Source organism: Diceros bicornis, chromosome 16 (assembly GCF_020826845.1).
Source record: "Diceros bicornis minor isolate mBicDic1 chromosome 16, mDicBic1.mat.cur, whole genome shotgun sequence".
NCBI classification, from domain to species: Eukaryota; Metazoa; Chordata; class Mammalia; order Perissodactyla; family Rhinocerotidae; genus Diceros; species Diceros bicornis.
This window is the reverse complement of record NC_080755.1, coordinates 10067883-10086052: the sequence shown is the minus strand read 5'-3', so window position 1 is coordinate 10086052 and position 18170 is coordinate 10067883. Positions and strand designations below refer to the sequence as shown.

General features: G+C 39.2%; 1 protein-coding gene across 5 annotated transcripts in view; it reads left to right on the top strand.

Moving 5' to 3' along the window:
• The window catches only part of LDLRAD4 (low density lipoprotein receptor class A domain containing 4), a 453579-nt gene that overhangs the window by 222190 nt on the left and 213219 nt on the right, over positions 1-18170 (top strand). For all 5 annotated transcript variants that reach the window (XM_058556731.1, XM_058556729.1, XM_058556730.1 and 2 more), the window contains one exon: positions 9223-9363. In XM_058556731.1, the coding sequence (XP_058412714.1) occupies positions 9223-9363 (141 nt within the window). The remainder of the gene's footprint in view (positions 1-9222; positions 9364-18170) is intronic.

Sequence of the window (18170 nt, the reverse complement as noted above, 5' to 3'; positions counted from 1 at the left end):
GTAACCCAGACAAGCAGTGTTGGTGCAGTGATGGGGGCCAAAGCCTGATTGGAATTTGTTTAGAGGAGAATCACAAATAGAGGCATTAAACTGTGGGAGCAGAGGAATGGAGAATGGGGCCAAGAGCATTTTTATTTTAAAGGTAGGGGAAGTTACAGCATGTTTGTATAGCTGATACGAAGGATCCCATAGAGGTAGTGTTGATAATTGATATATGTCAATATGTATTATGTTGATAATCAATATGTACCAGAATTCAGACATTTGAAAAATCACCTGTCATTTGGATAATTGTTAGAATAATCAAGAGCAGGCAACAGAAGTACCAAAGGGCTAAAGTGAGATTTCATTCTTTAAAATTTCTTTCTTAATATAGGCAGTACGCTCTTTGACATTGGTCTTAGCAGCATCTTTTCGAATACCATGTCTACTCAGGTGAGGGAAACAAAAGAAAAAATAAACAAATGGGACTACATCAAACTAGAAAGCTAGTGCAAGGCAAAGAAAACCATGAACAAAGCAAAAAGACAACTGACCAACTGGGAGAAGATATTTGCAAATCATATATCCGACAAGGGGTTAATTACCAAAACATATATAAAGAACTCATACATCTGAACAAAAAAAAAAAAAAAAAAAAAAAAAACAACCCAGTGAAAAACTGGGCAGATGATGTGAACAGACATTTTTCCAGAGAAGGTATACGAATGGCCAATAGGCACATGAAAAGATGTTCAACATCACTAATTATTACAGAAATGCAGATCAGAACTACAGTGAGATATCACCTTACACCTGTCAGAATGGCTATGATTACCAAGACAAAAAATAACAAATGTTGGAGAGGATGTGGAGAAAAGGGAACCCTCATACACTGCTAATGGGAATGCAAACTGGTGCAGCCTCTATGGAAAACAGTATGGAGATTTCTCAAAAAATTAAAAATAGAACTGCCGTACAATCCAGCTATCCCACTACTGAGTGTTTATCCAAAGAACTTGAAATGAACAGTTCAAAGAGACTTATACACCCCTGTGTTCCTTGCAGCATTATTCACAATAGCCAAGACATGGAAGCAACCCAAGTGCCCATGAACCGATGAATGGATAAAGAAGATGTGCTATATATGTATACAATGGAATACTACTCAGACATAAAAAAGACAAAATTGTCCCATTTGCAACATCATGGATGGACCTTGAGGGTATGATGTTAAGCGAAATAAGTCAGACAGAGAAAGACAAACACCATATGATTTCACTCATATATAGAAGATAAACACATGGATAAAGGGAACAGATGGGTGGTTACCAGAGAGGAAGGGGGTGGGTGAAAGGGTTGAAGGGGCACATATGTATGCTGATGGATAAAAATTAGACTATTGGTGGTGAATACAGTAAAGTCTGTACAGAAACTGATAAACGATAATGTACACCTGAAATTACACAATGTTATAAACCATTCTGACCTCAGTAAAATAATTGAAAAAAGATTCTTACTTGTTTTGGAATTTTATGGAGTTATGGATTGTAAGAACTGAAAGGACTTTTAGAATGTAAGACATTCAGTGGCTTTCAGGTATTTTAGCAGGGGGGTGCCTTTTTCCAATGAAATCTCAGAGGAAAGCCTAACCTGTATGCAGATCTTACTGGACCTGCCAGGGTTCCTTTACTGACGCCACCCCCACCCCATCTTCTGCCAAAGACTCTGAGGCCTCAAGGGGAACACCTAGGTTGTTCAGAGGAAAGATTCAAAACTGCTGGTTTAATCCAGGCACCTCATTTATCAGTAAGGAATCTAGAGATTAAGATTCTTGCCTGAAGGTAAACATAATATTTAGTTTAAGAGCTGGAAGAGAAGCCAATTTCCTGAATCTCACACACACACACACACACACACACACACACACACGCACACACAGTACTGCAATAAAATTTTTTCTTCTTCTTGGTGAGGAAGATTGGCCCTGAGCTAGCATCTGTGCCAGTCTTCCTCTATTTTGTATGTGGGACCCAGCCACAGCATGGCTTGATGAGGGGTGTATAGGTCCATGCCCGGAATCTGAACCTGCGAGCCCTGGGCTGCCAAAGTGGTGTTCTGGAACTTAACCATGATGCCACCGGGCCAGCCCCAATGAAATATTTCTTAAAATGTCAGAGTGTATGAGTCCTTGGGCTCAAAATCCTTTAATGCCTCACTTAGAGTAAAAGCTGCTTTCTGTCCAGTGGCCTACAAGGCTCCACAGGACCGGCCTGAGCTCATGGTGGTCCTCCTTTCCCTTCAGACAATTACTCAAACAGATACTGCCAGCTGGTATCCCTACTGTTACTGCTGCTCCACCCATGGTAGGTGCTCAATATGTACTTCATGAAATGAAATGTAACTGAAAATCGTGTTTATCCTTGTGGGGTTGGAGCCGTGTGTCTGGATTTCTGTTTGGATGATGCCATCGGGAATTAGGTACTTTATTAGGTGCCTTTAAAATTAGGATTGTGATGGATTTGGAATTCTACAAACGTTTGGTTTTCACAGAGATTTTTCCCCTTAAAATAGGCTTTGTATTTTTCCTAATTATAAAATCATATATAAAATTCACAAGAAACTTACAAATTACTAGTGACTTCAGCACCCAGAGGTAGCCACTGTCTGTATTTTCCTTAGTATCCTTTCAAACTATTTTCCCATGTGCATTGCATATGTTGATACACCTTTTTTGTTCCTCAGTGTTTTAAGGTGGTTCTTACCTGCTTGCTTTCATTACTGTTCTAAGAAGAATACCTCCTCACATTTTATATATAGAAAAACACAGAAATTCATTCATTCATTGGTTTTAAAGATGGAAAAGAAATATTGCTATTTGCCAATTCAAGTCCTAAAGGACTTTTACTGATTTTTAAAATGCCTGATGGTTTTTTGAGGAAAGTTGGGTAATTTTTTCAAGCTGCTCCAAAGGGTAATTGTAGGACTAGAAGTCTAAAGCCTGAAAGTACCTTGAACTTTTAAGAGCCCACTTTTCACTTATGGTTCTCAGAGAATTTCAGACATATTAAAATCATCGTTTCAGCACCATACTGGGAACAATAAGCCATATCATAAAGTGTATTGAGTTAAAAAAAATTTTATTACTATCTTCAATGGGAGGCTCTTCTATGTTAATTTTATTATATGGGAAAATATCCTTTTATCGTGTCAGATTCATCTTTCTGAAGGATAGCTATGGTTTCAGTAGCACCACTTAGGATACGACTTTTATTAAATGCTTGTGGGATAACTTAATTCATTACACAGAATATAAACCTTCAGATTAAATTCTCCTTTGTTTCAAATTTATGATCAGGAAAGTCACCCCTGTTTTTGAGTGAGGGAGGAGAGTGTCATTAGTGATGCAGTGTCTTTACGTTTGACTCTTGGCGTGCCGTGTAAATTGCTGTGTGATGTTAGGTGAGGCACAAGCAACTTCTGCAGATCTCTTCCCTCAGATTTCCAAAGAGATCAATGTTGATAATGTGTGAGGTATTAAGTCTCTTACAGGTTACTCAAAATGTATTCCTTGCACTGAAAAATTTTATAGGAGAATGTGCGTATATTATCCTATGCCGTTCACATGCTGTCAAAATCTGACAGTTGAGAAGAATAACCCTAAGGATTAACTTTTTCATTTCTGAAGATTCTCAAAGCTTTACTTTCTGGATGCCATCATTCTGGCTCCCTTTATAGAAATTACTCCAGTATTCCAACTTCACTGAAGGCTGATAGAGGAAATATCAATATGGGTCCTTTTCCCTTTTTTATAAAATTAGTATCTAAAATAGCCTCCATATTGTTGTACAGCACCCTTTAAGAAAAAGAGTGACAGATCCTCTTAAGTCTTAGAAGCAGGAGAAAGTCTGTTTCTGATTAATTGGAATACTTACCACTATGGGCCAGCTAGGGCTCGCCCCCATGCCTCTGGTTTCCTTGTCTCTGTGGCGGCTCATTTGCTTGGAGTTCGGTTTCGTGCCCAGTTACTAGCACTCTCTTCAGTCTCAAAGTTTTTCTTCTTTCCCCTGCATTTCTAGGTTCATGTTTTTTGTCTTTTACTGGTTGTTTTTCATTTTTATTGAACTTTACTTTTATGATACATAATCTTGTACCTTGCAGGGGAATAGGCAGTGTATATATAAATCAATAAAAATGTCATCACCTCTATACTAAACTTACATTGGTTATGGTAAAATTATTTGTACTAACTTTAGAAACATTAATTCTTCACTTATAGGTTGCTAGTGGCTAAATTGAATCTCTTTGTTATTCACAATGTAAGTACATTGAGAAGGCCTCCATTACTGAGAGCAAGTTCTAGATTTTACTGTCAGCAATGTTGGAGCCAGAATCACTCTCAGTTTTCAGGTTTGTGAATGATAGAAGTGTGAACTGAATGGGTTGATGTTGCTCTATGAATTTTAACAGAAATAGCTACCATAGACTACTTTGCCAGTTCACAAAAAAGGCTGATTTTACAGCTGTGATGTAATACTGTATATAGGTCCTTATTTTGTGACTGAAATCATATCTGTGAAAACTAAGGCTTTTAAAACAGTGTAGGAAAAATTGAGAACAACTTTTTGTTGCCTTTTTTCCTCCAGCTTTATTGAGATATAATTGACATGAAACATTGTGTAAGTTTAAGGTGTATGTGTTGATTTGTTACACTTATATATTGCAAAATGATGATCGCCATACTGTTAGCTAACACCTGCATCACGTCACCTAATTACTATTTCTTTTTTTGTGGTGAGAACATTTAAGATCTACTCTTTTAGCATCTTTCAAGTGCTTTTTGTTGCCTTTTAACTAATAGAATGTTGACTCTACCAAGTGGATTAACTTTGGTCTCTGAGATGCAAATTTGTTCTCCTGGAAGTCAAGATTGAACATTTGTCTTTGAATCCTGTCCAAGTTTAGGTTTAGAGTATTCAAATTGTTAAGCTACTGGTCCTTAAAATTTTTTTAATATAGATTTTTGGATAAAAGTTTGAAATTATCATAGAGCACCTTAGAATATTTCATTTCTTTCCTGGTTTCAGGACTCTGAGAATTGCTTGTTTATTTCAAAGGTAACAAAATATTAGGAAATTCTCTTAATCATTCTTTTCCTTTCTCCTCTCTCAAATGGTATACTCCAACTGGTTAATATTATTTTGTACATAATTAGAATGAGATTTAGGACAAAAAGTCCCCCCCTCCCATTTGGTAGAAATCTTGGGTTTTATGTGCCATTACAGGAAATTCCTTCTTTGACTTTGGATAAGTCAGGAATTCCCTTTGGACTGTTTCCTAATCTGTGACATGAGAGGTTGGACCACTGTGTTTCTAGGGTCCTCTCAGCATTAGAATTTTATGAATCTATGACAATTCAAAGTCACTGAAATTCATCAGATGCTTCATGTAGGAATGTAGAGAAACTAAAGAAGACCCCAAATTTGAAGAATATTCTTTATTACTAACAGTATATAAAGTGATTCTAAGATCTATTGCTGATTCTAGAAATTTTTTCATAAGTCAGAGAATTATAGCAGAAAGGAATGCCATTTTCTTCGTTTAATAAGTCTTGACTTTAAAGAAGAGGAATTATTAAATATTGCAAAATTTTTTATTAAATCTATAGCTCCTGAAGGAAAAACTGGTTTCTGAGTTGTTCATTTTGTATTCCATTCCAATATTATATATCTGAAATCACCATGAATTGGTAGCCAAAATGTTTCCAATGTTTAACAGTCTTTGATTTCCTTCACCTTCTGACTTGGCACAGATACTCAACAAGTTCCACAAAGAATGTACAAAATATAATAAGAAACTATATTTTTAAATTTTTTCTGTCTTCCTCTGACTTGAGTTTTTTTCATTGAGGATATTTTCTAGTTCTAGTGTGTCAAAATGTAGTGTACAGAGCTGTAGCAACTGGGCCCTGATTCCAGGAATCGTCACAATACCTGCCTATTTTAAGAGATTAATTTTTAGTTTTGTTTTTTTTTTGGTCAGTTAGCAAATGCCAACTAAACATTCTAATAAAATACCATTAACTAAAGAGAGGGCTTAATATAAGTGAGTTATCTTCTTCTCACTAGGCAGTGATTCTCCATCTTGACTGCCATGAGAATCATTCTGAGGATCTCTAGAAACCCCCAGTGCCCAGGCTGCACCTCAGGCCAGTGAGAGCGGTGGCCTGGGCTGGGGCTCAGGTGTCAGTGGTGTTGAAAGATGCCCAGGTGATTCCAGTAAGCAGACAAGGTTAGACCCTCTCGTCTAGGGTTCTTAGTTTGTTTGAAATATCACAATACCCTAGTTATTAGAGGACCACCCCCTAATGTCTAAACACACTGGGTTTTTGGATAGCAAAGTATGGTGAAGATGGCCTTGCAGGGTGAGTCAGGATCAAGTTGGAAGCCTGCCTCTGTCAACACCAGTTATGTTAACCTGGACAGACATTTTACTGTGGTCTGCAGTTTCATTCCAGCTTTAGCATTCATCTTTAACACTTAATAGCATTATAGCAATTTTCTAGTCTTTTCTCTATCACATCAGGTAGTTGATAGGTTCAAAATTTCAATCAAGTTGTTTTGATTCAAGTGGCCATGTGATGGAGAGACCTTTAGTTTGATATTCAGCTAATGACTCACCATTGAGAAGATTTAGATTTTATGAATTTGAAATTCGGTGAGTTGATGTTGATATTTCCGTTATCTAAGAAGTAAAGGCTTTCTAAGCAAATCAGTAGCAGAAGCCTTGTTCATGCTTCCTGAGTAACGTTAAGCCTACTTAAGAAAACAAATTGTTTTGAGAACTTTGTTACATATGTAGACATCCTCACTACAAATGAGTCTTACACATTCGTTAAAGCAGATTTTGAAACTGAGAGGCAGTGATGGGGAGAGACTGAGACAAGAGGCAGAGGATTTGGGCACTCACCTGGATTTTACCATTTATTAGCAGTTTAATTATAGCAAGTCGCTTAATCTCTGAGTCTTAATTTCCTCATCTATAAAATGGGAATAATAATAATATCTACCTTAATTATTTCACAGAGTTCTTATGAGGCTCAGATTAGATCATTCATTTATTCAACAAATATATGATTCACTGAGTGCCTATTACTTACCGGGCAACACTCTAGATGTGAAGGATATAAAGAAGGAAAATATGCCTTGGAAGGAGGTAGGAAGTATATTAGTCACTGCTCACATTTAAAAAAAAATTTATATTGTAAGCCCTTTGAAGAGGGCTTGCTTTTTCATCTCTGTGTTTTCATATCTCAATACCTGGCACATAACATAGAAGGAACTAAAATATTGGTTATATGAATGAATGAATCACATAATTCATTTCCTTGAAAATATTTTGTTACTCTAGACTGGGGCTCCCTTGTACAAGTTGAAATGAGTAAAGTGTGGATGTGGTTTCATTTTCCTGCTGGGTTAAAGTTCCACATGAACTTGAATGTAGTAGTCTAACCTGAGATCCTTTCAAACCACAGCAATGGTTACTTTTTTAGTTGGAGTTTAATTCAGTTTGGGTTAGTATTCCCTTTTTTCCAATTACCATTTCAACGACGTCAGGAGTACCTGTTTTTGGCTAATGTCCTTTTCATGTTTGGTATTAATCTGAACTCCAGTATTTCTTTTGGAAAGGAAGATAAATTCTTTCCTTGACATCCCTTTTTTCCATTAAGTTAAAAAAAAGTCACTTCATAAATGTGATTTCAAACAGCTGGATTTTAATCTTTCCACCTTATGGGGAGAGAGTTTGGCTTCAGCAGTGCTCCTACCACGTGGCCTGGATCACACTCAGCACATAGATATTTTAACCTGGACGGTGCAGCCAGTGACGAACTTGTGGTTGTACATTTGGGTTGTGTTCACATGTTATTGTAAACTAGGTCAGGGGCTGTGATTGGTCTGTTTTTCTATACTCTTTTAGGAGAATGTGAACAAATGGAGAACTGTGATATCCCTTTCATACTGGGTCACAGAAATACTTTGAGGATGTAAATTCTGTCTCTTTACAACAGATAAGGGGTTATTTTCTTTGCAGTCCTATGTGTTGTTAGCATAACTGGAGGAGGCCTCAGTGTGCTGATGTCCAGGCTTTCATTTGGATAATGCAATTTTAGAGTTGAAAGGATCTTGGACTTGCTCTAGGCCTTCCACTCATATTCTAGACAGACAAAATCGAGGAGAAATGAGGTGGCTGTGATAGTCAGCGTCAGGGGGGATTCCTGGGACCCTTTTCCTGAGGTTGTTTTCTACTTGTACTGTGCAAGTCCTGCCAGCTTCTGTGGGTGCTCCTAGGAACAAGCTCACGGTCAAATGCAAGGTGACATTCAATGTAAGATATATATAGATGTTTATGTGCCCATGTGTATGTAATTGTGTAATTTCCTTTATCCTTAATTGCTTAAATTGATAGTAATATATTAAGTTTGCAAATTTATTTTAAAGTCTTATCAAATTAAATTCCATTTTCAAATATTGATTTGTACAGATTGCAGGGATCCCATGCTCAATGCGGCCTATAGCGATTTGGGTTGGGCTCAATCCTATTCTTTAAGTCACTCATATGGCACTTGGCATGGATGCTTCTCAGGTAGCAGAGAGCACACATTATTTTCCCATGTTTTACATTGTGACGTCAGTGCTACGCCGCCTGGTGTTAAACCTGTTTTTTCTTAGGCACAAGGTGAATGAACACCAGAGAGGTTAAATATTTTGCCCAGAGCTTCACAATATCTAGTGACAAGTTGGAAATAAAATATATGAGCCTCTTCTTGTCACGCCTGAGCTCCCAAGTTCTACTGTAGCCCCAGTTGCTGCTGCACAAGCTCTGCTCATCTTTGGAGGTGTGGAAAATGGCCAAGGATTTTTTTCAAGCAAAATAAGAGCCCCATAGCTCTGACTTTTGCTGGGCAGGTCATGGAAAGAAAGCACCTGTGTTACCCTTTTTGTGGGTTAGAGACGTGGGAAGAGTAATGTGTGGAGGCCCCAGAATGTACGTGGGGCACTGTCTTGTGCATTTCATAGAAGTAAAGTCCGTACCAAGATAGCTTTTCTTTGAGTTCAGTTCTTGGGATCTCCAGGTAGACTGAGTTCTCAAACTATCATGGCATGCAAATGGGGAAGAAAAAAAATAACTCAACAGTATTAAGCTTGCATTGACTACTTAATGTTTTATATTGTACTTTTTCAGAGTGCAAATTCACCTGCACCAGCGGTAAATGCTTGTATCTTGGTTCACTAGTCTGTAACCAACAGAACGACTGTGGGGACAACAGTGATGAAGAAAACTGTCTCCTGGTAACCGAACATCCACCTCCAGGCATCTTCAACTGTAAGTTCTGCCACTCACCTTGGCATCAAGGTTAATTGTATTTTTGAAATGGTTAGGAGGTAAGGTCGTGGGGAAATGGGAAGGATATTGTTTTTTGGTTAAGAACAAAGGGAGTGTTTTCTTCTTTTAGGATAGAAAGCTCGTGTGTTTAAAGTGGGAAATTCATTCTATTTTCAGAGATGGCCAGTGGCGCTGTGTTTTGGAATAAGCTTTTGCTACTTATCTTAGAAGCACTGACTAGATTCTAGGAAATAATATATTGATTTATTAGTCTTCATACCAATTTTGTAGAAACTTTCAGAGTAATTTTAAATAAAAAATTTTAAATAATTAAAAAAATTTAAATAAGCAAAGAAAGGTATATGGAGAGTTCATAATAATCATGTAATTAAAATAAGAAAATAAAAAAATTTTTATGGGACTTTTAAAATAACTTTCTGATCATGTTTTTTTCTATTTGATACTGGACAGAAAATAACTTAAGTGAGGTGTTTATGTGTGTGAATCCCAAGGCTGAGGCTTTGAGCATTTCTTGAACTTGAAACAGGTGAAATCAGAGTTTGAAGTTCGTTGATTTTTGATCTCACGGTTTTTATAAGGAGGAAGGAGAAAGAAGGCAGCTTTGAAACACTGCTGAACTTCTCTTAGGAAAAGTGGCTTGTTGTTTCCTCTGTTTCCGTGGGCTGAGTGAAGTGGGTTGAGGATGAGAATGTGTTTGCAATAGCACGTTCTGGAAGAATGTTTGCAGCACTGACCCTCTGTATGGAGTCTTCTTACGAAGATCATTTCATGAAACATTCAGCTTCTCTCCCCAGTTTTACTGACATTATTTTGAGGAATTATATTTGTTTTTACTTATAGATTTTTAAATTTTTGTTATGGAAATCAGACTGTGTAAATACTGATACTGTAATATGAAATGTGAGGAGATTTTTAAAAAGAAACAATTTTCTCTATTCCTACTGTATTTTTATGTGGGGGAAAGCTCAGAAAATGACTGTGCCTGGCGAATTTTAAGTCTGCTCTTTATGCTTGCTAAATTCAAGAGTAATAGTGCAGTAGTTTTCTTGAATTTTTTCTGTTGTGTTAGTTTGTGTTTCCTTATATTTCACATTCTTAGAGTCCCATCTCTATACTTTGAGAAGACAATTTAAGGTTAGGAGTCTGTTTTCTTGGTATTTGGTTCATGTGTTTCCTCTGGTGATGTTTTGTGCAGTAGCCTATGGTCTTCAGCACTGTAATTTGTATAATGCAGCTTGCCTGGACACGGGGAAGGGGTCTCTAAAGTGAGTCGTCCTGCCTGCTCCGAGCCTGACTGCTGGTTTGGGATCCTGGCTCTGACACTTATCCAACAGCTGGGCCGCTCTGTGCCCTCATCTGCACAATGGAGTATCAGAATGAGTTTCTTGAGGATTGAGTGGGATGGTCCACATAAAGCACTTAGAACAGAATCTTGCTAGTGCTAAGCACTTGATATACGTCAGCTAGACTCAAGCCAGAGTGTCTTAGAAGGAGAAGAGCAATGTAAAGGCAATTTCTTATTTCATTTTCTCTAGACTTGAGTAGCAGCAAACACGTACATGATAAACTGTGGAAAGAATACTATGATGATGTGTGGTACGTTGACTGGATTTGAGAGTTCTGTGTGAAAAGCAGGCAGACCAAACCTTTGGCCTCCTGCCCTGGGGCGCTTCACAGACTGCTTCTCTGTATCTTGAAGGTGCTTCTCCTTCACTTAAGGATCCTTCCACTGCAGTCCTCCTATTATATTGAACCCTCTTCCCTTCCCTTCCCCCCTGCCTCTCTCTCTTTCTCATTCTTTCTTGGTTTTAAAGCCTATTTCCAAATATTCTCTCCATTCATTTTTTTAAAATGTGAACACTTAAATTTTGCTGAGAAGCCAGGTGAAACAGTTACATCTATAAATGGCTCAACATTGCCCCAGGCAGCTACAGGAGTTTGCTCTAACAGAGGAATCCTGAGATCCTTTTGGCAAACTGTTGATCTCTACTCTTCAGATATAGCTAAAATGGGAGATTATTTACAATGTGCTCTCTTTTAAGTGACGTGAGAGCCAGGAGACAGAATAATAACAGCCATGGCTGTGGCTTCAGGTTGACTGGGGTTCAAGTTCCATCTTAAGGAAGTGGCTGAACCCCTTTAAGGCTTAGTTTCTCTATATGGGTAATGGGAATGATTTCTGCCATTTAAGATTGCTATGAGGATTTAAATGAAATAATATACATGAAAAGCATAGTCTACACAATCGCATCCTGACTGTCATCATCCCTGCTCATTGTGCGGCCATTTCTTGGGGAGGTGGACCATCATGACTTTGTATCATCTCGTCTTGAATGCCAGAGCCTCTCTTCATATGTAACAGGAGTTTCCAGGTGTTCAAAGGTGAGTTCATCCCCAGAGGTTCTGGATGTTTCCCACCTACTCTGTCCCCTAGGGAGCACCTGCTGGGGAAGCCTGCCAGGTGAAGGTGGCTTGCTGTGATTGGCCAGCAGCCCCCTTTGCACTGCTTTCCCCCAGTTCTCTACAAGCACCTGAGGGAGCCGGGCCCATTTGTCACTTTGAGACACTTGCTCTGAGTTTGTTGTATCTGGTCTGTTCTTTGTGGTCAGGAGCCTTTGGGAAAGGTTGTAGCTTCCCTGCTCTTGGTTGATGCTGGAGGATGGTCTAATACGGAAAGAACATATTCTTTTCCCCATACCTTGTCAGGCAAGAATACAGAGTAAACAAAGGATATTTTACTTCCTATTAATAGCTTAGAGACTCTCCATTTGTAAGTGGATTTTAATGGATTTACCAGTGTGTTTCCTACAGCAGATGCACAGTACGCTCTTCACAGAGTGCTAACTCTGATGATTAGGCTCCCCTTCTTTTCCACCTTGAGAACTTGAAGTATTACAGGAATTCTTATCTATAAAATGTTGCATTCCAGAAAAACAAATAGTGCCTCCTTCTTGTTCCTGTTTAAGAACCAGATTTGTTTACTTAATCTGCTTTGTTCCTGCCTGGAGGAAACATTCAATGTTTTGCTATTTGGTTGCGCTTAGGGTAAAGCAACGTAGAATCTTCTGGATTTCCAGATGAGCTAGAATCAGTCTTCTGTCTATGTTGTTGGCTGTGGGCATGCACCATGGCTCAGATGTCTTGGTCATCTCTGTCTCTCTAGAATTTAGCATGAATTAAGGTTAGAAAGGAAATGTTACTGTCATTTGTGAAGTCAGCAATGGTAATGCTAATGGAAGCCCTGTTTACTGCAGCTGTAAATAATTTTTCTCTTCCAAAAATGTTTTTGGAACCTAGACTGAGTGGTTTCACCGGCTTCTCTACTTTGCTAACTGTGGTCAAGCTGTACATTGACTGAGGCTAGTTTATTTTTCTGGGAGCCCCAAAGGGTTTTGCACAGATGTGGAGGACTGGGCTGGTGTTGATTATCTCATAGGGAAAGAGTTTTGCTGGACGCATCTTTTTGCAGAAGAGGGAAAATGCTATCAGCCTAAATTGGCAGCTGTTCTCTTGTTTGCTCCATCAAAATATTGTACTCCTGAGCACTAAAAATACAAGTTATACAAATAAAATTATTTATTATTTTTAAAAATAAAATACTTTTATGCAAATTATATTTACAAATGAAATTATTAAGTGCCTTCTTTGGTCATTGTTCCAGGCGTTGTGGGGGATGAAGGAAAACATAGATCCTATTATCAGGGATAACAGTCAAGTGCTGATAGTCAAGTTGGGAAACTGAAAGATTTCCACAATGCAGTTTCAACAATTTGTGGCTCAGGAGTTTATGGAGAATCACTCTGGTTGGATTAGTAGTCATGGTAGCTTCATGGAGGAGGCATGCTGGGTGGCATGGAGAGGACAGAGTGTCAGGGCCGAGAATAGCACGAGTGTGGGGAGAGTGAGGGTGGACGCCCTGATTCGACAGGAGGCCTGGGCTGGGGGGTGGCCTGAGATAGAGTTGGAAAGTAGGTTGGGCCGATAGAGAAAAGCCAGTAAGCCATGCTACACCTTCTGCTCTTGTCCCTGAAAAGGGACTGACCGCCTGTAGGTCTGCTGCACATGTGTAGGGAGAGCTGCACAGCTGCCTGTCGCCTGGGTGATGCTGGCATCACTGCTCCCAGACTTTTACTCAGTGAACCCTCTGCCTCGCCGTTCCTACCAAGCTGTTTTCTGTTACGTTACATTTTCAAAGCCCCTTTGCCGCATCTTGTTGGGGGAGAGCAGAGTTCCTTTGACTTCCCAGAAGCAATAATTGAATAGCCTTGGAAAGAGCTGTGTGCTTTGAAAGTGTTGGCAAGAACAGACCTTCCTTCATCAATCACTGCTAAGGAATTCATGCCACTAGACTTTAAGAGTAAGACCAAAGTTGAAACAAAGCCAGCAGTCAATCGGAACAACTTTCACTTTCGGCTTCAGTGGAATTTCCAATTAACGGAGAGGATCCGATTCAGGGCAAGTGGAGAGTGGAGGAGCTCCCGTCCCTACTGGAGGGGGAAGTTGCTTCTTTCTCTATAGGTGACCTCTTAAACTGAATCTCAAAGTGAAGTGAACTGAAGCTAATATAGCGTACCCAATTAAGCCAGAATTTTAGCGTAAGGACTTTTTCAGAAGGAAACTTTTTTTTTTGCTCAAGGCCATTTAGGGTAATAACAACCAAATAAGATAAAATTCAACATATTAAAATCTGAGCTGTGTTCTTCCCAAGCCAGCTGTTCTCACCTTCTTCATTTTTTTTTTTTTCCCAAAGGAACTATTTGTTATCTAGGCTCAAGACATCAGTCAGGTTTAGGCACTACACTGAGCTGTACTACCCTGTACTTCACCTTTGGCTGTCAACTCCCTGCCTCCCAAGTTTGTTTGCTTGTTCATTCATTCATCCATCCATTCACTCATTCTTTATAGTTGACAGACAGCACTATATAAGTTTATGGTGTACAGCGTAATGACTTGACTTACATTTATTGTGAAACGATTACCACAGTAAGTTTAGTTAGCACCAAGTATTTTGTGTTTGGGACTAGGCTCATAACCACGTAGAAAACCTGTCTACAACCAGGCTCAAAAAGACCAGACCTTTATTTTTTTTCCTATAATTATTTCAGTAAACATTAACAATGATTCTCTAATATCATGAAATATCCTGTTAGAGTTCATATTTTTCCAGTTGTCTTATAAATGTGTGTTTTGTTTTGTTCTGTTTACAGTTTATTTGTTTGAACCAAGATCCAAAGAAGCTCCAAACTTTGCTGCAGGATGGATTGATATGTCCCTTAAGAATTTTTTACTCTATAGGTGCTCCCTACATCTTATCGTTTTTGGTGGAAGGGTCTGCATTTTTGTTCTGTAGAGTTTCCATATTCTGGATTTTACTGAATGCTTTCCCATGAAGTCACTGAATGTGCTCCTCTGTCCTTTATAATTCCTGTCAGTTGGTAGTTAGGTCTAGAGGTTTGGGGCGATTCAGGTGTGAATGTTGTGTGTGTGAAGTGACTTCATAGGTGCTGTTGTCTTCCATTGGGAGGCACATCCTTTCTGGTTATCTCTCTGTTCTGTGATTATTATCAGCCATTTGGGGTTGCAAAATGGTCATAACCTAATTTTCTCCTTTTGTCTCCATTTATTAGTGGGAATACTTCTATAAAGAGAAACTCCTTATATTCCCATAAAGTATATAGGATCAGTTTTCTTAAGAAAGTTCCCTTTCACCCTTCAGAGGTAACCAATGAGATTTTCTGAGAAGCCCTCCACTGCTAACAGGCATCACACTATGACTGGACATAGCCTCCACTCAGGCGGGGCCCTCAGCACCCCTGAGAATCCTTGCAGTTCGTAGTTGGAGCCCTTTCCTGCTTTTCTCCACACTTGTCCAGACTTGCCCTGCTCACTTTCACCCTCCATCCATTCCCTGTCCCTTTCCCTCCCAGTGCCAGCTTGCCTTCTGCTGCATTTGGAAGGCAGCTCGACAGCCCCCTGACTGCTCCCTCTCTAACTCTTTCTTACTTCTCACCTCCTCCTAGCTGCTTTTGCTGTTCCTTGCCAAATCCACTGGACTTTTTTGCCAGTTCTTTTACTAGTCTTTTCTCTGCAGTTGATAAGGTTGATCATCCCCTTTTTGAGATTCTTTGTTCCCTTGGGTCACAGGATCTGCAGCTGACTGGTCTCTTTGGACACTTCCAGCTCCTCCTTCTCTTTGGCAGTTCCTCTGTCCACCAGGTTCCAGCCTTGACCCGCAGTTCTCACTCCTTGCCCTAGGTCATTCCAGACACCACGTGGCATCAAAACCACACCCATATTTTTATCTCCAGCCCGACCAATGTGTCCAACTGCTCTTAAGGCCTCTTCCAAGCCTCTCAAACTCTGAACATTCAAAGCTGAATCAATTATTTCTCCCTCCACTCACAGACCAGTTCCTCCTCTGGTGTTTTCTGTTTTGGTATTTAGCGTGTTGACCATCTGCCAGTGATATCAAGTTGGTCACCCTTCCTGACTCCCTCCCCATAACCAGAAATAATTTCTCCTACTTAAACCCTGCATCACTTTGTGCCTCTCTTAAGATATTGTCTGGTCTGCTTGATCATTACATGTGTACAGGCACATCTCAGGGATATTGCAGGTTCAGTTCCAGACCACCGCTTTGTAAAGCAAATATCACAATAAAGTGAGTCACATGAATTTTTTGGTTTCCAAGTACATATAAAAGTTATATTTACACTATACTGTAGTCTATTAAGCATGAAGTAGCATTATGTCTAAAAAAACAAAGTATATACCTTAATTAAAAAATACTGCATTGCTAAAAAATGCTAACCATCATCTGAGCCTTCAGCGGGTTGTAATCTTTTTGCTGGTGGAGGATCTTGCCTCGATGTTGATGGCTACTAACTGATCAGGGTGGTGGTTGCTGAAGGTTGTGATGGCTGTGGCAACTTCTTAAAATAAGACAACAATGAAGTTTACTGCATCTGTTGACTCTTCTTTCATGAACATTTCTCTGTAGCATGCAATGCTGTTTGATAGCATTTTACCCACAGTAGAACTTCTTTCAAAATTGGAGTAAATCCTCTCAAAACCTGCCGCTGCTTTATCAACTAAGTTTATGTAATATTCTAAATCCCTTGTTGTCATTTTGACAGTCTTCACAGCATCTTCACCAGGAGTAGATTCCATCTCAAGAAATCACTGTGCTCATCCATAAGAAGCAACTCCTCATCTGTACAAGTTTTATCATGATATTGCAGCAATTCAGTCAAATCTTAAGGCTCCACTTCTAATTCTAGTTATCTTGCTATTTCTACCACATCTGCAGTTACTTCGCCCACTGAACCCCCCAACGTCATCCATGAGGGTTGGAATCAACTTCTTCCAAATTCCTGTTAATGGTGATATTTTGACCTCTTCCCATGAATCACAAATGTTCTTAATGGCATCTAGAATGGCAAATCCTTTCTAGAAGGTTTTCAATTGACTTTGTCCAGATTCATCAGAGAAATCACCATCTATGGTAGCCATAGCCTTACGAAATGTATTTCTTAAATAATAAGACTTGAAAGTCAAAATTAGTCCTTGATCCATGGGCTGCAGAATGAATGTTATGTTAGCAGGCATGAAAACAACATTAACCTCATTATACATCTCCATCAGAGCTTTTGGGTGACCAGGTGCATTGTCAATGAGCAGAAATATTTTGAAAGGAATCTTTTTTTTCGAAGCAGTATGTCTTAACAGTGCGCTTAAAATATTCAGTAAACCATGTTGGAAATAGATGTGCTGTCATTCAGGCTTTGTTGTTTCATTTATAGACCATAGGCAGAGTAGATTTAGCATAATTCTTAAGGGACCTAGGAATTTTGGAATGGCAAATGAACACTGGCTTCAACTTAAAGTCACCAGCTGCATTATCCCCTACCAAGAGAGTCAGCCTGTCCTTTGATGCTTTGATGCCAGGCATTGACTTCTCCTCTCTAGCTTTGAAGGTCCTAGATGGCATCTTCTTCCAATATAAGACTGTTTTGTCTACATTGAAAATCTGTTGCTTGCTGTAACCGCCTTCTTTAGTTATCTTACTAGATCTTCTGGAGAACTTGCTGCAGCTTCTACATCAGCGCTTGCTGCTTCACCTTGCACTTTTATGTTATGGAAACGGCTTCTTTCCTTAAACCTCATGAACCAACCCCTGCTAGCTTAAAGCTTTTCTTCTGCAGCTTCCTCACCTCTCAGCCTTCATACAATTGAAGAGAGTTAGGGCCTTGCTCTGGATTAGGCTTTGGCTTAAGGGAATGTTGTGGCTGGTTTGATCTTCTATCCAGACCACTAAATCTTTCTCCATATCAGCAATAAGGCTGTTTCGCTTTCTTATCATTCGTGTGTTCACTGGATTAGCACTTTTAATTTCCTTCAGGAACTTTTCCTTTGCATTCACATCTTGGCTAACTGTTTGGTGCAAGAGGCATAACTTTCAGCCTGTCTCAGCTTTTGAAATGCTTTCCTCACTAAGCTTAATCATTTCTAGCTTTTGATTTAAAGTGCGAGACATGCGACTCTTCCTTTTGCTTGAACACTTAGAGGCCATTGTAAGGTTATTAATGGCTGAATTGCAATATTTTTGGGTTTTAGGGAATAGGGAGGTCTGAGGAGAGGGAGAGAGATGGAGGAATGGCTGGTTGGTCGAGCAGTCAGAACACACACAACATTTATTAAGTTCGCTGTCTTATATGGGTGCGGTTTATGGCGCCCCCACAACAATTACAATAGTAACATCAAAGATCACTGATGACAGATCACCA